General features: G+C 37.6%; 1 protein-coding gene across 1 annotated transcript in view; it reads right to left on the minus strand.

Moving 5' to 3' along the window:
* Positions 1-621: 621 nt before the first annotated feature.
* Positions 622-19,511, minus strand: part of jing (AE binding protein 2 jing) — a 90,721-nt gene continuing 71,831 nt past the window's right edge. Inside the window, exons 2-9 of the mRNA XM_018551012.1 lie at positions 8,853-9,261; positions 5,609-5,913; positions 4,809-5,277; positions 4,477-4,656; positions 4,252-4,393; positions 4,001-4,131; positions 3,859-3,926; positions 622-3,766 (exon numbers count right to left, since the gene is read on the minus strand). Of these exons, the coding sequence (XP_018406514.1) occupies positions 3,589-3,766; positions 3,859-3,926; positions 4,001-4,131; positions 4,252-4,393; positions 4,477-4,656; positions 4,809-5,277; positions 5,609-5,913; positions 8,853-9,261 (1,882 nt within the window). The 3' untranslated portion in view covers positions 622-3,588. The remainder of the gene's footprint in view (positions 3,767-3,858; positions 3,927-4,000; positions 4,132-4,251; positions 4,394-4,476; positions 4,657-4,808; positions 5,278-5,608; positions 5,914-8,852; positions 9,262-19,511) is intronic.

Genomic DNA, 19,511 nt, shown 5'->3' on the forward strand with positions numbered 1-19,511 from the left:
TGTTTTTTGTGCACATTTTGAAATTAATATATTAACTACTTTGCTTCTTATTTTTATATTTTATCGCGTTTCGGTTCCAAAACGGGGTCAAGAACGCATAAAAATTCCTCATGAGACATCGTATGGCATTGAGGTGTCGTCCCGATGAAATACAGGTCAATTTGAAATGCGGGTAGGACTCCTCGGCAGAATCTATGGTATCTCTTTTCACACTCGTCTTATTCTGTATGTCTCACTGGCAGTGCCTTAGACCATGTTATTCGATGAAATTTGGCAATGCGAGATAAATGAGCATTAGGAGAATATCGTCGATCTTAAAGAAGACTATATAAATTATCTAATTAATTTTTAAAGCCACAAAAATAAATTAGCTCTCCAATTAGATAGAGCCTGTTTCTTTTCCAAGAAAGTTCTGAATTGGTTATACACTGGAGTGAAACAAATTATATTTGTTCTTTCTCAACTTATTGCATTAGTCAATTCCATATCAGAATTTACTTCGAAAAAGAACAGACCTCTAGACATTTCAAGGCGCGAATAATTGCTTTAAACCGACGAATGTCATTCAAATATAGAAACTGAATTTTGTCAATACTTAGTTTTTTTAAAAATTACAAAGTATTATGTTAATGAATCTTTCCTTAGGAGCGACGATATACACTCGAAGAATATATCAATTCGGGAACAGTGGCTGCGGCTAGGCCGTGTGTGTATGTATGTATGTACGTATAAAGAGAAAAGAGCCGACGACGAGTTTCTTAGAAGCACGATACGAACGAATATATGCTCGTGTAATAAAGAGAGATACTACGTTACAGGCGCGTCGTTAGAACGACGGGGTTGGCAGTGCGTGATTCTGGCAGTGACGCGTTTATATTCGGTGTCCATTTTTCGATTTCTTCAAAAGGAAGTAATAATCCACCGCCGTATGTGTGCCACCCTCGCGGGAACGCTGTGCTCGAAAATCAATGGATACAGAGAGATATACATACTTTTTTTTACATAACTCGCGAGTGGCTTGCTTTAGCAGTGACGGGTTGCAAGCCTACAGTTGCGAGTATAGGATTCATGTAATATGTCGTTTCGTTACGATAATTTCAACTAAGTATTTACATTTACAACTTGCGGCCTCGTGTTCGCGATGCGCCGTGTATGTCGCGTGCACGGAACACTCCCTTACACACGGGCAGTTTGAGAAAAAGTATATTTATATAATTAAAATATCGTGAAACGAACGTGACAACGACGCATTATCGGAACAGCCGCTTCTTATTACATGTCCTCCTTATTACATATCCTCGCGCGTCAGCTAGAGATCTATTCGATTATACACTTAAGCCCGAGACACAATGCGGGGGAATAATGATAGCGATAGGAATAACACGATTTCAACCTCTCAAAGACATCGGATACTCTGAAATATACAGTTTCCGATAGGTCGTGTTATTCCTATCGCTATTACTATTCTCTTGCATTACATCTGGAGTTTTACAATCATATTTTACAATAATAATAAGAATAATTAATTAATGTCGTAGAGCTCTTAATTACAATTATATTGGCAGTGTTTCTTAGCTGGTGTGTAATGACGTTCCGTCTTTGTCTGTGTGTCTCATACGGTCTCCATTTCTTTTCAGTCGCTCAATTTCTCATTCATATTCAATCAACTCATCCATTCTGATTTTCTCGTCAATCTTTCAATCTCATCTATTTCTCGATCAACTCTCACTCATTCAATACGTTCACACGATACATACTCTTCTCCTTCGCGAACCTTAATTTATATGAAGTTCTATTCGCTATGCATACACACGTGCACGGTGTTGCTACTCCGCGATCGTCCGCGAAAAGCTTGTTGTCGCAAAATTTATTTCTCTTTTTGCAAAGTCACATACACGAATCGCAAGAGCAACAATCCACGTCGCGTTCTTTGTTCATTCCATTCAACCCATTCTTTGCTTAACAAGTCCGTGGGAAATGTAACACAGCCTACGTACGTAATTTACCCCTTTTGAGGGTAACAGCTCATAGATTGTGGTTGCGCAGCATGTTTACCTACTCCCGTTTCTTTTCATCTTATCACTTGATTAAATTTTGCGTTCTTTAATGCGACGAGAGTACGCCAACATGCTGCACGAGACTCAGCAGGAAGATAAAAATAACGCGAATAATGAAGTACACAAGAAATCGAACACGTCTCGGGCACAGAAACGAGGCAAGTTCGACATCATACATTTCTTTTCAATAGCTGATTCGAGCATGCCTCGGGCCTTGAGAATCACTTTTTTTTTTTAATTTTGTTTTGTACATCGTCTCTCCGTTCTACCTCTACTTCCACGAAGAACGAAGAGAAATAACCCTCGATAGAAGTCTCGGTGGCGTACGTATCGTCCGATTATTCCGCAATCCTTCAATTTCGTGCCGAGCTTTTCAGTCTGGGAGACTGTCACCCTATTCAGGGAAATAACGGCGAATTCGGAGCATTATCACTCAGTCTCTCTCGCATACATACATACATACTTTCATTCGTACTCATGAATCCTCACCTAACAACCTAAATTCCCTTCTCCAATTTTCTCTCATATAGTCCCGATACAGTCTTCTGCGTCCGCTTCGCGCTGTCCACGATCTTCTTCCGTCTTCTCATGTTTCTTCTTCTCGATCCTTTTCGTGTCATCATATGACGACAACCGACGCGAGTTTCTACCGAGTTGTAAATCGAGGTAGAAGCATCTTCTCTCTTCTTCTCCCTTCTTTTCCTTTTTTTCGAAGCATCGTCGGAGATTGCCAAGATATTCAGTTCCCGGAAGTGCCAAGGGGCCGATGTAAGATATTAATTGAATCCTAAGGCCACCAGAGTGATTATCTTTTTATAAATTGTTAACTACCGCTTAAATATTTTTTCTGTGTACGACCTCTGTTTTCTTTGGCAAAACCAAATACACAAAAGCTCTTTTTTGTTGCTTTCTTTTTTTAACTTTTTGTCTTTGTCTACCTTTACTACCGTTTTCACCACGCATCTGTCTCTGGGATCTTGATCACGGTAGAAGACGGTACGAAATGTATCCACGGTGAGGCACTTTCGAGGCCCAAACTTAGCGCTTCCGAAGCCGACGAGCGTGGAATTATGCGTGGCAGGGATTCGCGTAAAACTAGCGCGTTAATAGATGTATCCATCGATAAATAACGACGTTCATTGCTGAGCATATTCGTCCTCAAAACGAAGGACGGATGATCGTTTCTTTGTTCGTCCATCTACTGTATCTCTTGTTCTTATCGCTACTGTGTATTACATCCTGAATTTATCTGTTGCACGATTTCCTTCGACGATTCTTATTTTTTAATCCAGCCATATTGGTCATTTATCTTTAGATTAGTTATCTTCTAAAGCGGTCTTTGTCTCTTTCGATACATTTGGGTATTTCAGGTCGCATCGTCATGGCCTTCATCTTCACCGACCAGGAAGTGTTGTAGACCGTGTCGTGCTCATGTCAACGGCAGCACTCTATTCTTCTTCATCTCGAAGAAGGTTTGAGATATCAGTGCTCGTTAGGTCAGTTCTGGTATCCGGCCAATCGGCCGACATTATCACGAGTTCTTTACTGGTTTTCGACGCTGCTTCGCTCGCAGCGTCGGCGGCGTGTGACCGCTTATTGCGGGATAGAGAGCCAAACTCACTTGTTCCGGATTACTAGCGACTGCCTTGCGAATACCTACATGCTTCGTGCTTTGTACTTCGGATTCTAGTACCCATTCATCCGGTTCTCTGTAAAAAAAAAACACGCAACGATAAGAATGAATCATCAGCCTTTCAGATATTCGTATAATTAAAGTTTATTTTTTACTCAGGAAACTTACATATCTTGAGGATACCATCGCAATAACACTTTCGTCTTTCCGTCCAATTCAACTCTCCTCGCTAAAACCTGAAAGAGAAATTTTATTGAAATAAGTTTCAGTAAACTTTATGACGCTGCACGGTGCGATAATTATAACTTACTTGACTAGTTAGTGCCATCGAGTTTCCTGGCGTTTCAGCTAGTCGCCCTTGCGTCCTCGATGTCGCTAAATCCAGTAGCCTGTGCTGGAGACCCTCCATTACTCCCGAGTCAAAGTAATCAAAAAGTCTCGCTGCAATGACATCACAATATTAATATAGGTATATCATTTTTTATCAATCTACAAAACATTTTTAAGAGAAAAAAAAACAAATCTATAAGCAACATAAAATAGTAATTAAATAATACCCACCAGACCAAGGTTGCCGCCTATATCTAAGCTTCTTGCCATTCCTCCTAACGAGCTTGCCGCCATTCTCGCAACTACGTCTTCCATTAGTGCTGCTCGTTTCCGGCTGATTGAAGTGACCATTCACGTGCCTCTCAAGGGCGATCTACAAATGAATATAGATTAGTTTCTAAATGTTTTATTAAATATTATAACGACAGTGATGTGAGAGAAAAACACGCGTGTTACCTGAGAACTGAATCTGCAACCGCAACCATCGACAATGCATCGAAAGGGTTTATTACCGCCGTGAGATAGAACATGTCTTTCCAACCATCGCCGGGAACATGAAGTCCTACCTTGTACTTTACACCCTTGCCATTGACAGACGAAATTGTCGCTGCCGGTTTGCGTGTTGATGTGCGCAGCCTATAAAGAATACAAAAATTGTATACAAAAACTATATTTTATATTAATGAGTTGAATTTTTCAAATAAGAAAGACGAGGATCTGATTAACAAACATTTTCTGCAAAGATAAAAGATCGATGGTAAATAATTATCTAATGATTAATTGTGTACCTGCAAATGCTCCAAAAGACCACCCACAGACTCGAAGTTGGCTTCGCACTTGTCCCAACGACAGATTCCGTTATCAGTAGCTTGAGATCTATCCTTCTCGGGCGCTCGTGCCGGAAATCGAATGGTAGTCGGTGCCGAAAGAATAGGCGACGGTTTCGATTCGCTACCTAGAGAGTCCTCTTCATCAACGTCGTCTTCATCAACGTCAATCGGTGCCGATTGGCCATCTTCATCCTTGTTGTCCTCCTTCGACGGCGAAGACAACCTCGAAATAGGGGATTCGTGGCCGCTTTGCGATCTTAACGCACCCAGGATACTTCCACAGCTGTTCGTCAGATTATTGTTCTCGTTCACGTGCGGCTTCGTCAAGATTGCTTTGAAATCCAATGGTTCACCCAATAGCGACGAGGCAGCAGTAGCGGGTGGAGAACTACCCTTGATTGAATTAATACTCGCGTCCGAAGTTAATCTATATCAAAAATTAAAAACTAGTCATTAATCTGATAACATTTTTTACTTACCATAAAAGTTCCATTTCTTTTGACTAAAATAAATTATACAGTGGATATTATAACAAAACCCGTGCTACACGGAAAGTCTTAAAGTGTTTGAAGACGTTTTTAAGATGTCTCTTAACGAAGTCCGAAATACGTCTTTGATCACAGCTCTTAGACACACATGTTGCTTGGCAAACTCTCAATATGCGTTTAATAGCAAAAAATTAGCTAGTTAATTGACTAGCTAATGAATCAGCATTATTGCATTAAGATGTACTGCTAAAATAAATCGAACATCTATACCTGAGGGATGAGATCTTGGGCAGATTTTTCAGTACGTCGTTCGAGATTGGCAGACTTGGCAGTGGTTTCGGAAGCTTCTTGTCTATCTTGCCATTGGCCCTTGGTACAATGACCAGCGGCTTTTTCGTCGATGATGACGTCAGTGTTCTCATTTCCCAGGGCTCGTTGGTTACAGTACTGCGATTTGTGTTGGACGACACTGTACCCAAGTACTTAGCGAGACCGCCTTTATTCCTCTGCACCATAGGTGGCCTTCGAAATTCTGAGCTCTTCGCTACCAATACCATTTCGTTCGTTTTCTTTATCTGTCAACATAAGAATAACAACAAATTTTAGTACTATTTATTTAACACAGGTAGTTTATGTTAGAATTACGTTAAAGACAATTAGACAGCGCAACTTTTTTCAAAAGAAATAAAAATAAAGTAAATAATAATAAGTGATATTAGACTGACACATAATAGAAGTAATTGCAAGTAGAAAAATATCTTACTCGGTCTAAACTAGATCTTAGTATTTGTTACTTCCCGATAAAAATATGATAAATATATGATTTATACAATTTCTTCATCCTATCTCTAGTTTAGTATTTCGTTTTAGTTTTGATATTTTGTCCCTATTTTATCTTTATTTTGAAACTATATATTATAACCGTCCCTTTTATAGGAGGGCCTATTTTAGTTTTTAAACATTCAAACAAACAGATAGCTCACGCTCGTATACCCTTATGTGTCACATAGATAAAGAATATCTATTTTACAATTTTTTTTGCCTTCAAAGGCCTTTTCCTAGAAAAATGTTAAACAATAGCATATATGCCTAATAATTAAATAGTAATATATGATAAAAATTAAGACGTTTCCGAATGCGAGAGAGAGGATGAATATCTTTTATTTTTCCTTTCCTTTCTTTTTTCTCTTATTCTTAATGAAACTAAAATCTGTCCAAGAGTTATGATATGTTAAGTTATAAAATATTTTAATCCAATTTAAAATATATAGTATTAATATAATTTAGAACATGTCGTCACATTTCGCCTCGCATAAGGATATTAGTTAAGGAAGACCGAACTTTTATAAATTATTAAAACTCTCGTCTACTAAGATAAAACTAGACTCGTAGTGCCAAGAGTAGGGCTTACGCGGAGTCCTGCTTCCTAATCTTAAGGTAAGCAAGCGCGAATATAGGGTCCTACCAAATTTCGAGGAGTATTGATTGGTCCTGAAAGGACATTCCTACATCCATTTTCAAAATATAAAAGGAGCTGACAAAAGCTGAAACAGTCAGTCAGTCAGTACAAGTCAGTAACAGTAACAGAAAGGAAAAGCAAAGGTAGAAAACTATTCTGGAAGTGGGTAAGAACTATCCTCGCTCTAATTTTCGAAACTCACTCCTATGTTTCCTCATTGTTTTATTTTTATTAAACGACAATACTAAATCAACTCGGCCGAAGCCTAAATCTCTGCAGTGTCTCATTCAACTACATTCAATTTCATTCAATTACATATGAGTATCCGAGGAGCTGTTGTGACTGTCGCTGCCAATAGCGTGGCCCCCGTCTAATACCGCCTCTTCAGAGAATTCATAATTATCACGCTTTCAGAGGGTTGTTATGACCGGCGCTGCCAATAGCGTGGGCCCCCGTCTTACGACACTCCTTCGGAACACCGATAATTCTTTCGCGTAACTTCATGCCTACCAAAGGCGGACGTAAACAACAAGAGATTGAGGTTTCAAATCAAATCAGCTCTTAATTCAAACCACAATCCTTTCCCCTATTTCCAGAAATTGGCGCAACTACTAAATCAAAATAAACCGGTAGGCTCGCTTCGCGAAAGCGTATATATTCACTCCAACCGTTCGAGATCAATTTTTCGTTCCCTGATCACAAAGATATTTAAAAAGCCGATCCACGTAGACTCGCCTATAAGCTCCGTAAGCTTTTTCACACCGGGTTCAAAATTATCCTTCCGAACAATTATCCCGTACTTCCCAGTGAATCTTAACCGCACAACTTGATCTCCAATCCCCGGGTAAATTGCTTAGATGCATTAACCCTAAAAACGGAGAAAATCTAAATCTCAATTTCGACGTAACATATTTAATATTTCAGTGTGAATTTACATATCTAGTTCTACAAAAATAAAGTAACTTTTTTATGATCGTTAAATAACGTATAACGAGTTATTAATTATAGACACTATTCAAATATTTATACGATGCCCCCAATATTTTTCGATAAATAATTCAGTATTAAAGAACGATGCTTCTTTGCTAAAGTTAGATCATCGTATGGATCACGATAAGAGTGACATCAAAGTAATCGTGTATTAGGCAAAAACATTCAGCCTTTATCAAGAAACTCTGGATTATGATGAATAACTTATCATGCTTCTTGTATCGATGTAAAGAATAATTTGCTTTGTCTGATGTTAATTTAGCCTCATAGATACGTTTGGCGTTAAATACGGTGCGATGTGAACGCGAATTATCGAGAACGCGTCACGCTAAATTGTCGATCGATAGGACAAGAACGGTTTCCGCGAATTAATATCAACCTGTTAGAAAAGACCTTACCTACACGCGCGAGCTTTTTAAAAAAGGCTAATTCAATATCCGATAAACGCGTGTTCGCCGATAAGATGAGTCTGTATCTGAAGTGTTCGCGCGAAGTAAAGCCGGTCGATATCTTCAACACTTCCGTTGCTACATTGGTTTTAACCGAAGAAATATTTTCTTTCGCTACTTTTCCTTTATTTTCTTAATTTCTACGAACTGCAAATCAAAAGTCGCTAAACAAACGATGAGAGTTAATGTACTGCATAGTTTGGCTACAATCAATATTTTGTATATTTTTACAAGCTTTAAATTAAAATTTAATTAAAGTTCAGATTATAAAAAGTATGAACATTTATCCATTTGCAGTTCTGAAACTAAAATTAAAAAATGTCAAAATCTCTTAGAACTTTCTTAAATTTCAAGATCTGTTGATGCCTTTGTGTTTTAAGAACTACCTACTATAGGTATCAACCGTGTCATTCAAAGTCTACCTTACATTTCTTTCAAAACACAAAGAACTATAGTGTGAGTTGGGTACCTATTGATAACTGAAAAAACTCATTTTTTACGAAAAGATGTAGAGATCTAAGATTTTTTGTCTCTTTCACATTTTGTTTTATTTTCGCATAAAAATACTTCTTCCTGACACATTTATTATTCGCTTCTATCTCAAATAGATATCAACCTTCGGCTGTTGCGGCTTAATTTGCGTCTTAAAGTACTCCGTAATCTTGCCCTGGGACTCGTGGTGGTGCTGGCTGCCTGCAGTCTTTCCATTCACCTTGACGGCCCCTCTGGAGGTGGGATCGGCGGCGCCGGAGCGCGGAAGGGCGCCAGCCTCGGGTTCGCCCCTCAGCCTTTTGAACGCGGTAGTGGAACAGGCAGTTGCCGCCAACGGCGGGGTCCAGGGCCACTGGGGCCTGGTACCGAGCTGCGACGACGGCGCCAGCTTGGGCAGAGATGGCAGCGGACTGGCAGACGTGCCGCGTATCGCAGCTACCCCCTCATCGCTGCTGGTGCTACATGGTGAGCCCGGTTCTGTGATATCGCTGGTGCCACTGCTGCTGCATTCCCCACAAGATACGGCAACGCCACTGTAAAACATACAAAGATGATAGTTTAATGTATTGTGATAGAAAATCCTTGAGGAAGAAGCGCTCGTAAAAAATTCGCGAATTAAAGTTTCCTTCAAAGAAATTCATTTCTATTTCCATTTATTTTATCATTATTATTACATACTCTCTAAATTCTTTGGAGTAGAATTTCACTCTAAAGAGTGAAAATTCTGTCGTCTTTTGACAAAGAATGAAATTGTTCATTTTTTAGAGTATTACTCTAATTTTTGGGAGTAAAATTTCAGAAATGTGGTAGTTGCACCAATCCCGTAAGAGTAAATTTCCTAATCTAACCTAACCTAATCTACAAGGTTAACTTTAATAATTAATATTTCGCTTCGCGAAGCAGAGCGATGCTTCTTTTCTGCTAGATTCGTCCATTCTAAACAACGTGAAAAAACACGTCGTCGAATAAGCCTAATTTTTTCAAGATTGGATATAAAGGAGCTAAACTTAATATTTACCACACTGAAATTTCAGTCTCTTTTCTTGGAGAGTAAAATTTATTTCATTCTGCAGAGAGAAAGATAGACTAGATTGTAAATTGAAAGCTCGCTTGAAGTGATTCTTTACTTTCTAAGAGTGAAAAAATTCGTTCCTACCGGACTATCTGGCGCAATTATCACTCTCCTAGAACTTCTGAGGGTAAAATTTCACTTCAAAAAATGTAGAGATAAAATTCTATTCCAAAGAATTTAGAGAGTAGTATTATTAGAATAAGACGTAGTCCTATCGTATTGTTTGTTTAATAGCGAACTTCTTAATTAGTAAATATCAATGTAAATGGATAAAAATGCAGTATCTTTTCTAGACAAGTTAGAAACTAAAATTAATATTTAGTAGTTCCGAGGAGTTTTTTATAATATATAATATATTATATTACTACACACACGCACATACACACGTGTATGTAAATACATATATCTAATATCTGTCTTTAAAAATTAAATATTTCCTGACTAAATATTTCAGCAGCTTGTAACAAGACGTCGTTATATTACACAATTCGATAATGTAAAAATTTCCTTGACACGACACCACCTACTGCGTTTAATGCAGTACAATGTAAGGTATCTTATTACGGTGGTGTTTAAGCGTCCGATCATTATGTCGACCAAAATCCATGTACGTCATTTCGTGCAACGCCCCATCATGAAAAAATGGTACAATTTATCTGAATGAGGATGGCTCGTCCACCACCTCCCTTTCCCCCCCCTCCCCCCCTTCTGGGTCCAAGCGAGACAAGTCCCTTGATTGGTCGATCGCTCTCGGTCCAGGAGCAAACAGCTTTAGTGGCTACCGCGGAACGCCACGAAGGGAACCGGTTGGAGACGACAAGCGGCGGCCACGAGGAAATTGCAAGCTTACCGAGTAATGACGTTACCACCAACGCAAACCTAATTACAGGCCCAGACATTGCCAATCGACCTGGCCCCGTTGCTGTCGTCGTTCAGACGACTTCAGTATCGTGGCTCGACAACTCGTTTTGATAATTTATAAGCAAATCGACGTGCGAGAGAAAAACGAGCGATGACAAGCGCAGTGTCTCGCAAAATTTATCATTAAATTTTTTTTTTAACAACAATTTAATTTTTGCAAAAAAGTTATCGCTTCATTTTGTGTGCGAAACTGATGTATTATTTCGCAGAAACTCATTAATTATTTTTTTTTTAAATGTAGATTGTAATAAGGCTCAATAAATTTAAAACTAATGGAGAAAAACAGGGCTACGAGCCAATAAATTCGTTAAATTCTTTAATTTATTCTAATATATTGCAAAGAATATCGCCTATTTTTTTAAATTTTGATTTTTGATTTCAAATACTTCTACAATTTTGGATAAATAGAGAGAGAAAGCGAGAAAAATATAGTCTGATCATTAAAATAAAAAATTGCTTAAGAAAATTAAGATGCCAGGTTCACGTATATAGTATCTTACTTTCTCATGAAAATTTACTTCGTAGTTTTTATCAGATTTCAAAAGATTTATGGTTTTAGATTTGTGGTGAATTCCAGAAAGAATTCCGACTTTATTGTATACCTGAGTGTGACAAATGTCACCGAAAATACTTATTTTATGAATCACTACTCAAATATCTTGTTAACATTTGTAGAGTTTTAATGTATTATTAGAAACGATATGATTCTAATCATAGAATAATTCTAATCATAGAGAATAAAGATAGAATTATTTACTATTAGTAAAAACTAACTCGTATTTTCGAAACATTCTAATTCTTATCCTAGATTTATCATAAAGAAAGAGGAAATTGCCTACAAGAGCCAGCCACTAGATGTTCGTGTGTTAATTTATTTATCAGTTAAAAAATGTATACGTTTCGTGAATACGATTCTTTTCAGTACAATATTATGTTGTAGATATAAAAATTTTTAAGTGTTGCTTAAATTAAAATAACATGATGTTAGTTAGCTCTGGTGTTTATGTAGTTTTATCAGCATTTTTCATTGTGATTTCCAAGTCAAATTATATGCAGTTAAATAAAATATTAGAATTAGACAATATGACGATAATAAATATTAACGGTGGTTGTGTTAACATTATTTGACTTACATGATAAGCGGCGCGACAATAAATACATAGATCTTGACAGTAAGAATGGTCGAATACATGTGATACAAAATAAAACTAAACGATGTAATAAAGGTTGAGACAAGAGAGGGAAGCATCATGTTTCTGTGAACAAATCGACATACATTGGGTCTAAAGATTCTGTATCATTTTTTATGTTTAAACCGTTACTTTTTTTTAAATATAAATCATCTCAGAAGTGAATCTTTTGTATAAAAATTCTTCTTTGTTCAATATTTTGACTTCTCTTTCCAATTAAATTCATGATTAAATTCCAATCTGTGAGCAGCTATGACAGAAAGTTACGTTTAATGTGATTCTTATGTTCATTAATGCGTGTTTTTAAAATTCTTTTGTTTGGCCCACATATGATGCGTCACAATTTTTGCAATTTATTTTGTATACTACATTAGATTGTGATTGAGTAGGTAGAATATCTTTTTGAACTTTTATGTATTTGTTTAGCCTATTTATGCTTTTATAGGCCATGTTAATATGTGCATTCTTTTAAAAAAAAAATGTTTTATCCTATCTGTGAGATGTTGGGTACGTAAGGTAGTATAGTAAAAAATCCACGTGAATTATTCTCATTATTTTTTTTTGGATTTATTCATATGAGTCTATTGATCTCATTATCCTTGTCATTATTGTTATTATTCTTGTTGTTATTTGATGATATATTGTTAAACTGGTCAAATTTTGTGTGTAGTCTTTTGTTAATAGTGGAGAAAATGATGTGTAAAGGGTAGCCATTATTTAAGAGAATTTTAATAATTTTGTCAAAGTTTTTTTTTTATAAAATACCAGGTCTGAAAGTAAAAGTACTTTATCATAATTTTAAATTATTTTAAACCTAAAATTATGCCTTGTTTTTGTGATAGTGGATGTGTTGAGAAATAGTTTAGATAGCAGTCCGATGCCGTAGGTTTTTGCTAGAGATTTATGTTTATTACATCGAATCCATTCAATGTAAGTGCTAGAAAAATATCAGACGGTCGTTTACCGCTGAATATTACAAAAACACGCAGTAAAAGCGCGTATGTACAAACAGTGACGTTTTATTCTGTAATTTTCCGCATTATTGTAGGTTCTCCAAAAAAGTATTAAAAACCATCAAGCACGCATCTTTTTTCGCATTCACAAGCTAGTTTTGTCGTGGCAAAAAGTCCGCGGTCGTTTCGTCGCGTATCAGCAGCCATAAATTATCCGGCCGGCTATAAAGTGGCCGAAAACGAGGAAAAAACACTCTACGTCACCGTTCTCTCGCGTTTGCCGGATAAAGCTGGGCGATCGTCGATCTTCCTCTCCCGACTTTCCGCCTGGCAGATATTTCGGGCAACGTCCGTCACGCTGCGAATCACGATGTCCCCGTCGAGAGAAAGAGACACTGACCTTTCCACGTTACGATAGCACGCGCTGTTTTACGCAACGCGTAACGTAGTGTGTAAGTCAGTTACTCGGCTCCCGCTTAGGAACAGTATCTTAAGAAAGAAATAAACGTCGTTTATTTTGACTCGCCTTTCATTCCTTGCCTATTAAATCATTTATCGAAAATTGCTCGCACTGAATTCGATTGCGTTGTTTTCTGTGCAAAAATTAAAAGCGCACGCAAGTCAACAAGACAAGTTTGCTGATATGCGTGTAAAATAAAAATTCTTATCTCTAAATGCTTGGAGACAACTGTGTATATTCTCATTAACTGTTAATGGAATTGTAATGATCCCTAAGTACTCCAGATACTAATAGGATAAGATAACAGTTCCAAATGTGTGCTTTTAGAAGCACAAAAATTACTCCACGTGTGTGTTTTATTTTTTTAGTAATTTTTTTACTAATTTAAAAAAGGGAACTTAATCTGTCAAAATTTTTACGCATGGAAACTTGCTCGAGTTGGAAATATAACATTAATATAGACATCCATGAAAATAGACATCCATCGAGAGTGGATTAAAATGAAATTAGATATTAATAGACCTCTGAAAAACATGTTTGCTCTGTGTGATTCTTTGTGGAAAAAATGTCAGATTCTTCGATAGAAAAAAGAATAATAACAGAATAAATGGAGGTGTGTTTCATTTTCAGATGCAAGGGATATATATACACACGCGAAACTGATTTCGTATATAGCAATCGCGCGTTACGCCTTTATCGGGTTCTCGTATACGCCGCATGCAAAAATCGAGATGGCCATCGGCATTGATGCAGACACTCATGCATTATACATCTCCATGTTAATTGCATAACACGCGCGCGCGAGCGATAATGACGGGAATAAATGATATTTACACCGCGTCGGTGGACGAGCGATTTTATCGCACAGCTTTCGCATAACTGACCTACGTCCATTTCATCGGCCCTTGGCCGTGGTCATGCGGATGTACACGTGCGCAACGACGGTAACACAGAATTCCGCCCTTTCCGCTGAAAATCAGTGGAAAGGGATGACAGCGGGTAGGAGGGGCAAAATAGCACGTCGACCTGTCTGTCGTTCCTCGATGCGCGACGATCTTGGTCGCCAGGGTCCGGTATAACTCGCAGGAAATTGAATGGACGGACGGATGGACCGCTTGAAAGTACTTCGAGGATCGTGAAGGGCTTCTTTCTCCCTTTTTCATTAGCTTTCGAAGTTTCAACTTCAATAAATCAGCAAAGCGAAGTCTGTCCATGTGAAGCGACTTCGCTATCTATCATGAAAATCTTTAGATAATAATGAAAACTTTCGTATCCGATTGATTTTTATAATTTTTAACAAACAAAATAATGCAAAACAAATAATTAAGAGATATAATATACAGGATAAATATAATTATAGAAATTTTTTTATGCATAAACCCGGTGAGAATGGGAATTTTCTAACAAAAAAAATCTTTTAAAAAAATCTTGTTTGCTATAAGGATTTGCGAGTCGCTGAATTAGAATCTGGCCTCGGGAATTCTAAAGTTCGAATTTAAAGAAAAATAACAAATAATTATCTCCTGAACATGTGAAATTAGATACCTGATATCATTAAATTTAAATGTAACCTGAACATATTGAATTTTAAACAGATGATAATCTCCGATAAAAAAGGATTTAATATCACAAGACTCATAATCATCAGAGTTTGGAGTCAGTTATAAAATTAGTGCTGTTTACGTACCATTACAGAAGCTTAAAATAAAACGAACTAGAAACTTGATTTTTTAGTAAATTCAACACTTTAATGAACGAGAGTAGACTGCCGGACAATGTTAATTATTGCGTATTTGATTCTTCGATTTTTATTTTTATAACATCATCTATTAATATAATTTTCCTATGTATTGAGGAGGATCTCAAACAGAGATCGAAACGTTTACGATTATAATAAAATAATTATTTTACACACATGATCAACTAGTGTCGGCTCATATTGGCAATTTTTTAATTCAATATTTGATTTATTCTTCTGAGCCTTGAATTATTACTTAATTAGAAACTTGATGTTACTTTGCAATTAAAGTTCCTAAAATTAATCAACTAAGTAAGAGAAAGAAAAGCGTCATGTACAGACAAAGTTGGAAATACATTTATATTTAAATAAATTTAACAATAATATCTATTAATAGTGGAGTTCGACATTCAAATAATAAAATTAATTAAAACTAAGAGCAAGTAAAAGTAAAAAAATGATAATTATAGTACACTATAATTATAATACAAAATGCAATGTAATATTCAAACTTTCGTTATACTCACGAAAGTCACGAACATATCTTCTAAATGATATAGATATAATAGAAAATATGACGAGATTCTTCTGTTTTTATAAGTCTTACTCAAGTTATTATTGGTTTAATTTAACAATTTTCGTTGTCATTAAACGAATAAGATCTCCAATGCTATAAATCGTTTACATCAAGCAGAGTGCTGCCGGAATAAAAGACATTAACTACGACGAGCAGTACAACGGCCTTAAACAAGATGTTTCGCCGTGCCATACATAATTAGACTTCAACCGGTAATCGTCTCGAGGCTTTACATAATGTATTAGCATTGCTCGATGTGTTCGGCGCGGTCACGTACGTGCGAGTTAGCGAATTAACGTGACTCAAGCTGTATAACACTTGAAAAAGTGGCGAACACTCGGCGGCGAAAATAGTCACACGTGCGATCGGCGCCGTGTCTCGTGTATATACGCGCACATGCGTGAGAAAGCTGTTGGAATCTGTGAAGTCACGGACGCGCGAGATGAATGAAGTGCAGTTCACCGTCGAATGCAGATATACATCGGCAGGTGACACACTTTACACGTACGACGTAATGCAGCGTGCGATATATTCGTAAAATACTGATTTGATATTATTGTCCACACATAGTTATCCGACTATGAATAATCCTTTTGTAATTTTACCTGATTATTAAATTCGAATGTCGAGACCAGTTCACCTGTTTAAAGGAATAATTTAATCATCGTGCGGAGCTGTTAGAGCTTAACATTGATAACTGACAAAAATAATTGATTTTTACTATGCGGTTTCTGATGTTCATTACAATTAAGATCTATTAAAATGATGTTGTTCGGCGCTATAATCAGTAAACAATTGTCGAGAAGCAGCCCTCGAGGACGAAAAAGTAAAGTCTTCCTCCCCTCGTCTTTATCCCTCCAAAAAGAAATCCGTATATACGCGAGTATGTTGAAACTCGAGACTTTGGACCTGGATCCTGTTCATGCTACTTCGTCCTTCCTCCCTTTCTCAGTGACAATAGGCTGCGGGATTTGGTTCAATATATATATCGCTGACCCTTGACACCCCCCCCCTCCTCCCCTACCCGCCTGAACGAGTGAACAAAATCACCCTCGGGCGGAAGATGACTGATTGGCAGTCCCTCCGGATCAAATACGACTTTCGCAACCCCGCTTCTCCTCGGAAAGCTGCCCTTTCATCTCGCGGCCCTTCGCCTTTCCCCGCGCACGTTTAATGTGTGAGTACAGGGGAAGGCAAACGCGACATATAGGTTTTCATTTGAAAGAGAGTCGTACAGTGCCACAATAAAATCTTGTGGTAAAATCTCTCAACCTCCGTATACAAAATGTCTCGATGTCACTAGCACTTAATTTAATGACAGCCGTTTTGTACGAGTATTAGCTCTTACTTTTTCTATCCTTTAGACATTCCCCGATATACAAGCAGACCTCTACTTTTTCAGAATTTTCCATAATACGAAAGCGAACTCTTTTATCGGCGACATTAAAAACACGGTGAAAGCGTAAATTCGAAATAAAAGTTGAAGTCTCGACATAAAAGCGACAATATCAACAATAGAAACGTGTTCTGAAAGATTCTAAATACGATTTTTAATATGTATTTATACGTATAAAGGATAAGAATAATAGCTCTCGTGTTCTCTTTCAAATGTCACCAATTTAGAATATTATTTATATTTTTTTTAGATTTTATATTTATTACACGATTCTTCTTCATTTTATGATATTATCCGAAATGAATCACGAACAATTCGTGAATACGAAATAAATTCTCGTGCGACACGCTTGAGGAGAATATCGTGGAGGCGTCAGTGGTGGAAGAAAGAGACAGTAACTCGGAAGACACAAGAGACTCACTTTCGGCGAATAACCGTTACGTTGATCGCATACTGCTTCGCACGTAACACAGCACGTATACATATGAACACCCACGCTTATACGATCCCGTACAAACGATAAAATGAGCGTACAAGCGAGGTGTCCTAAAAAATTCATTCACTTTCCTTAAACTTAGAAACGCAAAAGAAAATTTCCTTTATAATCATCAAAGCACCAATAGCTTTAAAATCAAACATCAAAGAAATTAATTGTGAGCAAAAAAATTATTAATTAAATCTTGTCCTTGATTAATTTTAGATTTACTTCACGAAGTTTCAATTCTCGCTTTCTTGTTACACATGTTTTTTTCGTGGACGTTATCGCGTTGACGTTATTATTTTGTTTGTAATACATACAATAAAGAAATTCGATTATCGTCGCTAATCGCATCCTGTTTGAATTGCAGGTACCTTGACGCAGGCTACACAACGTAGACGACGCGAGGAAAGAGAGAAGGAAAAAAGAGAAGAGGAGTGAGGCGCATGAAGAATGCACCTTCAAAGCATTAGCGAATATCCGAACGCTTCGGATCACCGTGTATATCCGAGGTCGCTATACACATCGCGAAAGGCTCATGGATTCTCAAACTACGAGGGCCTATAACCTGTTATAACGGATGGAGACATGTTTTTTTCGAAGAGGTCTACGTGCCCACGCGATTTCGCGTCGTTCTATCACGAGTGTCTCCACGGATACAAAAAGGCTCAAGAGTCGAGAGGCATTAATCCTGCGACCCGCTTATAGAATCGCTTCGATTCAATTCCCAACTGATTCGAAAAGTGGATTCAAACAGTTCGGCTTTAATGTGTGTACCTTAATTAAACAAGATCTCAATTTTCGCGGTTTAATTTGTCGCTAATCAAATTTGAATCGCTGCAATTTCGAGGAATTTTATTCGGGTCGCCACGTCATGAAGCGATAAAGCGTAAAGTTGCAGACGCTCCGGGGAGTTGCAAATGCATCGTTGCACTTTTGGGACTTCCTGTTCTCCCTGCGATTGCATCCGCACGCCCGCTGCCGTCGCGCCGCTTCCAATTTCCATCGCGGAATTCAGATTCGCATGGCAATCGCGACTATTTCGTGAAGACTCGTGTCGGAATTCGCGTGGGTGGAGTTTCCGTAGTTTCGCGAGTAAGCGAGAGACCATCGCGTGATCGGACGTCGTTAAGATCCGATTTGAATATCCTTGGAAAGGGGGTGAGAGAGACGGGGTGGGCGGGGGTGACGAAATGACCTCGAAGAACCTTCTCATTTAAATCGTTTAATCGCCATGCCTATTATCGACTCCTCTTTTCCGTTCGTTTATCCTTTTTATTGATTCCTTTCTGTCGTTTCTTCATCATCTCAGAAAGCATCGATATTTATTTCTTCCCTGTCGTTTTTCTATGCAGGAATCAGATCGGCGAATTGGCTAAGCTTTCGCGGAACAAATTTTCCAGTCATTTATCAGATTGATTACTTTCGTAGAGAGTTATTAATCAATTCCAATCACTCGTTTTTGTCCGCGTAGTATTCGTGAAGACCGAATGGCAATCCGAAGAGAAATTACGGCCATCGTGTAAAGTTTGTATTAAGAGAGAATGTTTTATGTGTGTGTTATGAAAGTGTATATTGGATATATTGCACAAGATCTTTTATAAAGGAATTTTTACAGCGAACTACACGGATGTATAGATATGTAATTGCATAATATATTACTTATCGTGAAATGTCTGGAATTTGGCCTCCTTATGTTTGCACGAATAATAATAATGCTCGAACTTACAAAATGTAGATTGCATTCATCGGAGCATTGCATGTGTCGCGCTTGACAATCGTCATATTTACACGAAGCTCAACCAAGTAAGCGTAACGAATCTTCATGACAAATTTTACGCTTGTATCGCGATAGTCGTGTCATTGTCACGAGCTGAAGTTCCTCAAAGACATAATTTAGCGAGGGATGATTCTACGATAGCCCCGCAAATTATCGTGTCACATCGCGCGAACGATTACTACTCCATAAAACGCGATCTCGATATTTTAGAACGTAAA

Source organism: Cyphomyrmex costatus, unplaced genomic scaffold (genome assembly GCF_001594065.2).
Source record: "Cyphomyrmex costatus isolate MS0001 unplaced genomic scaffold, Ccosl1.0 scaffold133, whole genome shotgun sequence".
Classification (NCBI taxonomy): Eukaryota; Metazoa; Arthropoda; class Insecta; order Hymenoptera; family Formicidae; genus Cyphomyrmex; species Cyphomyrmex costatus.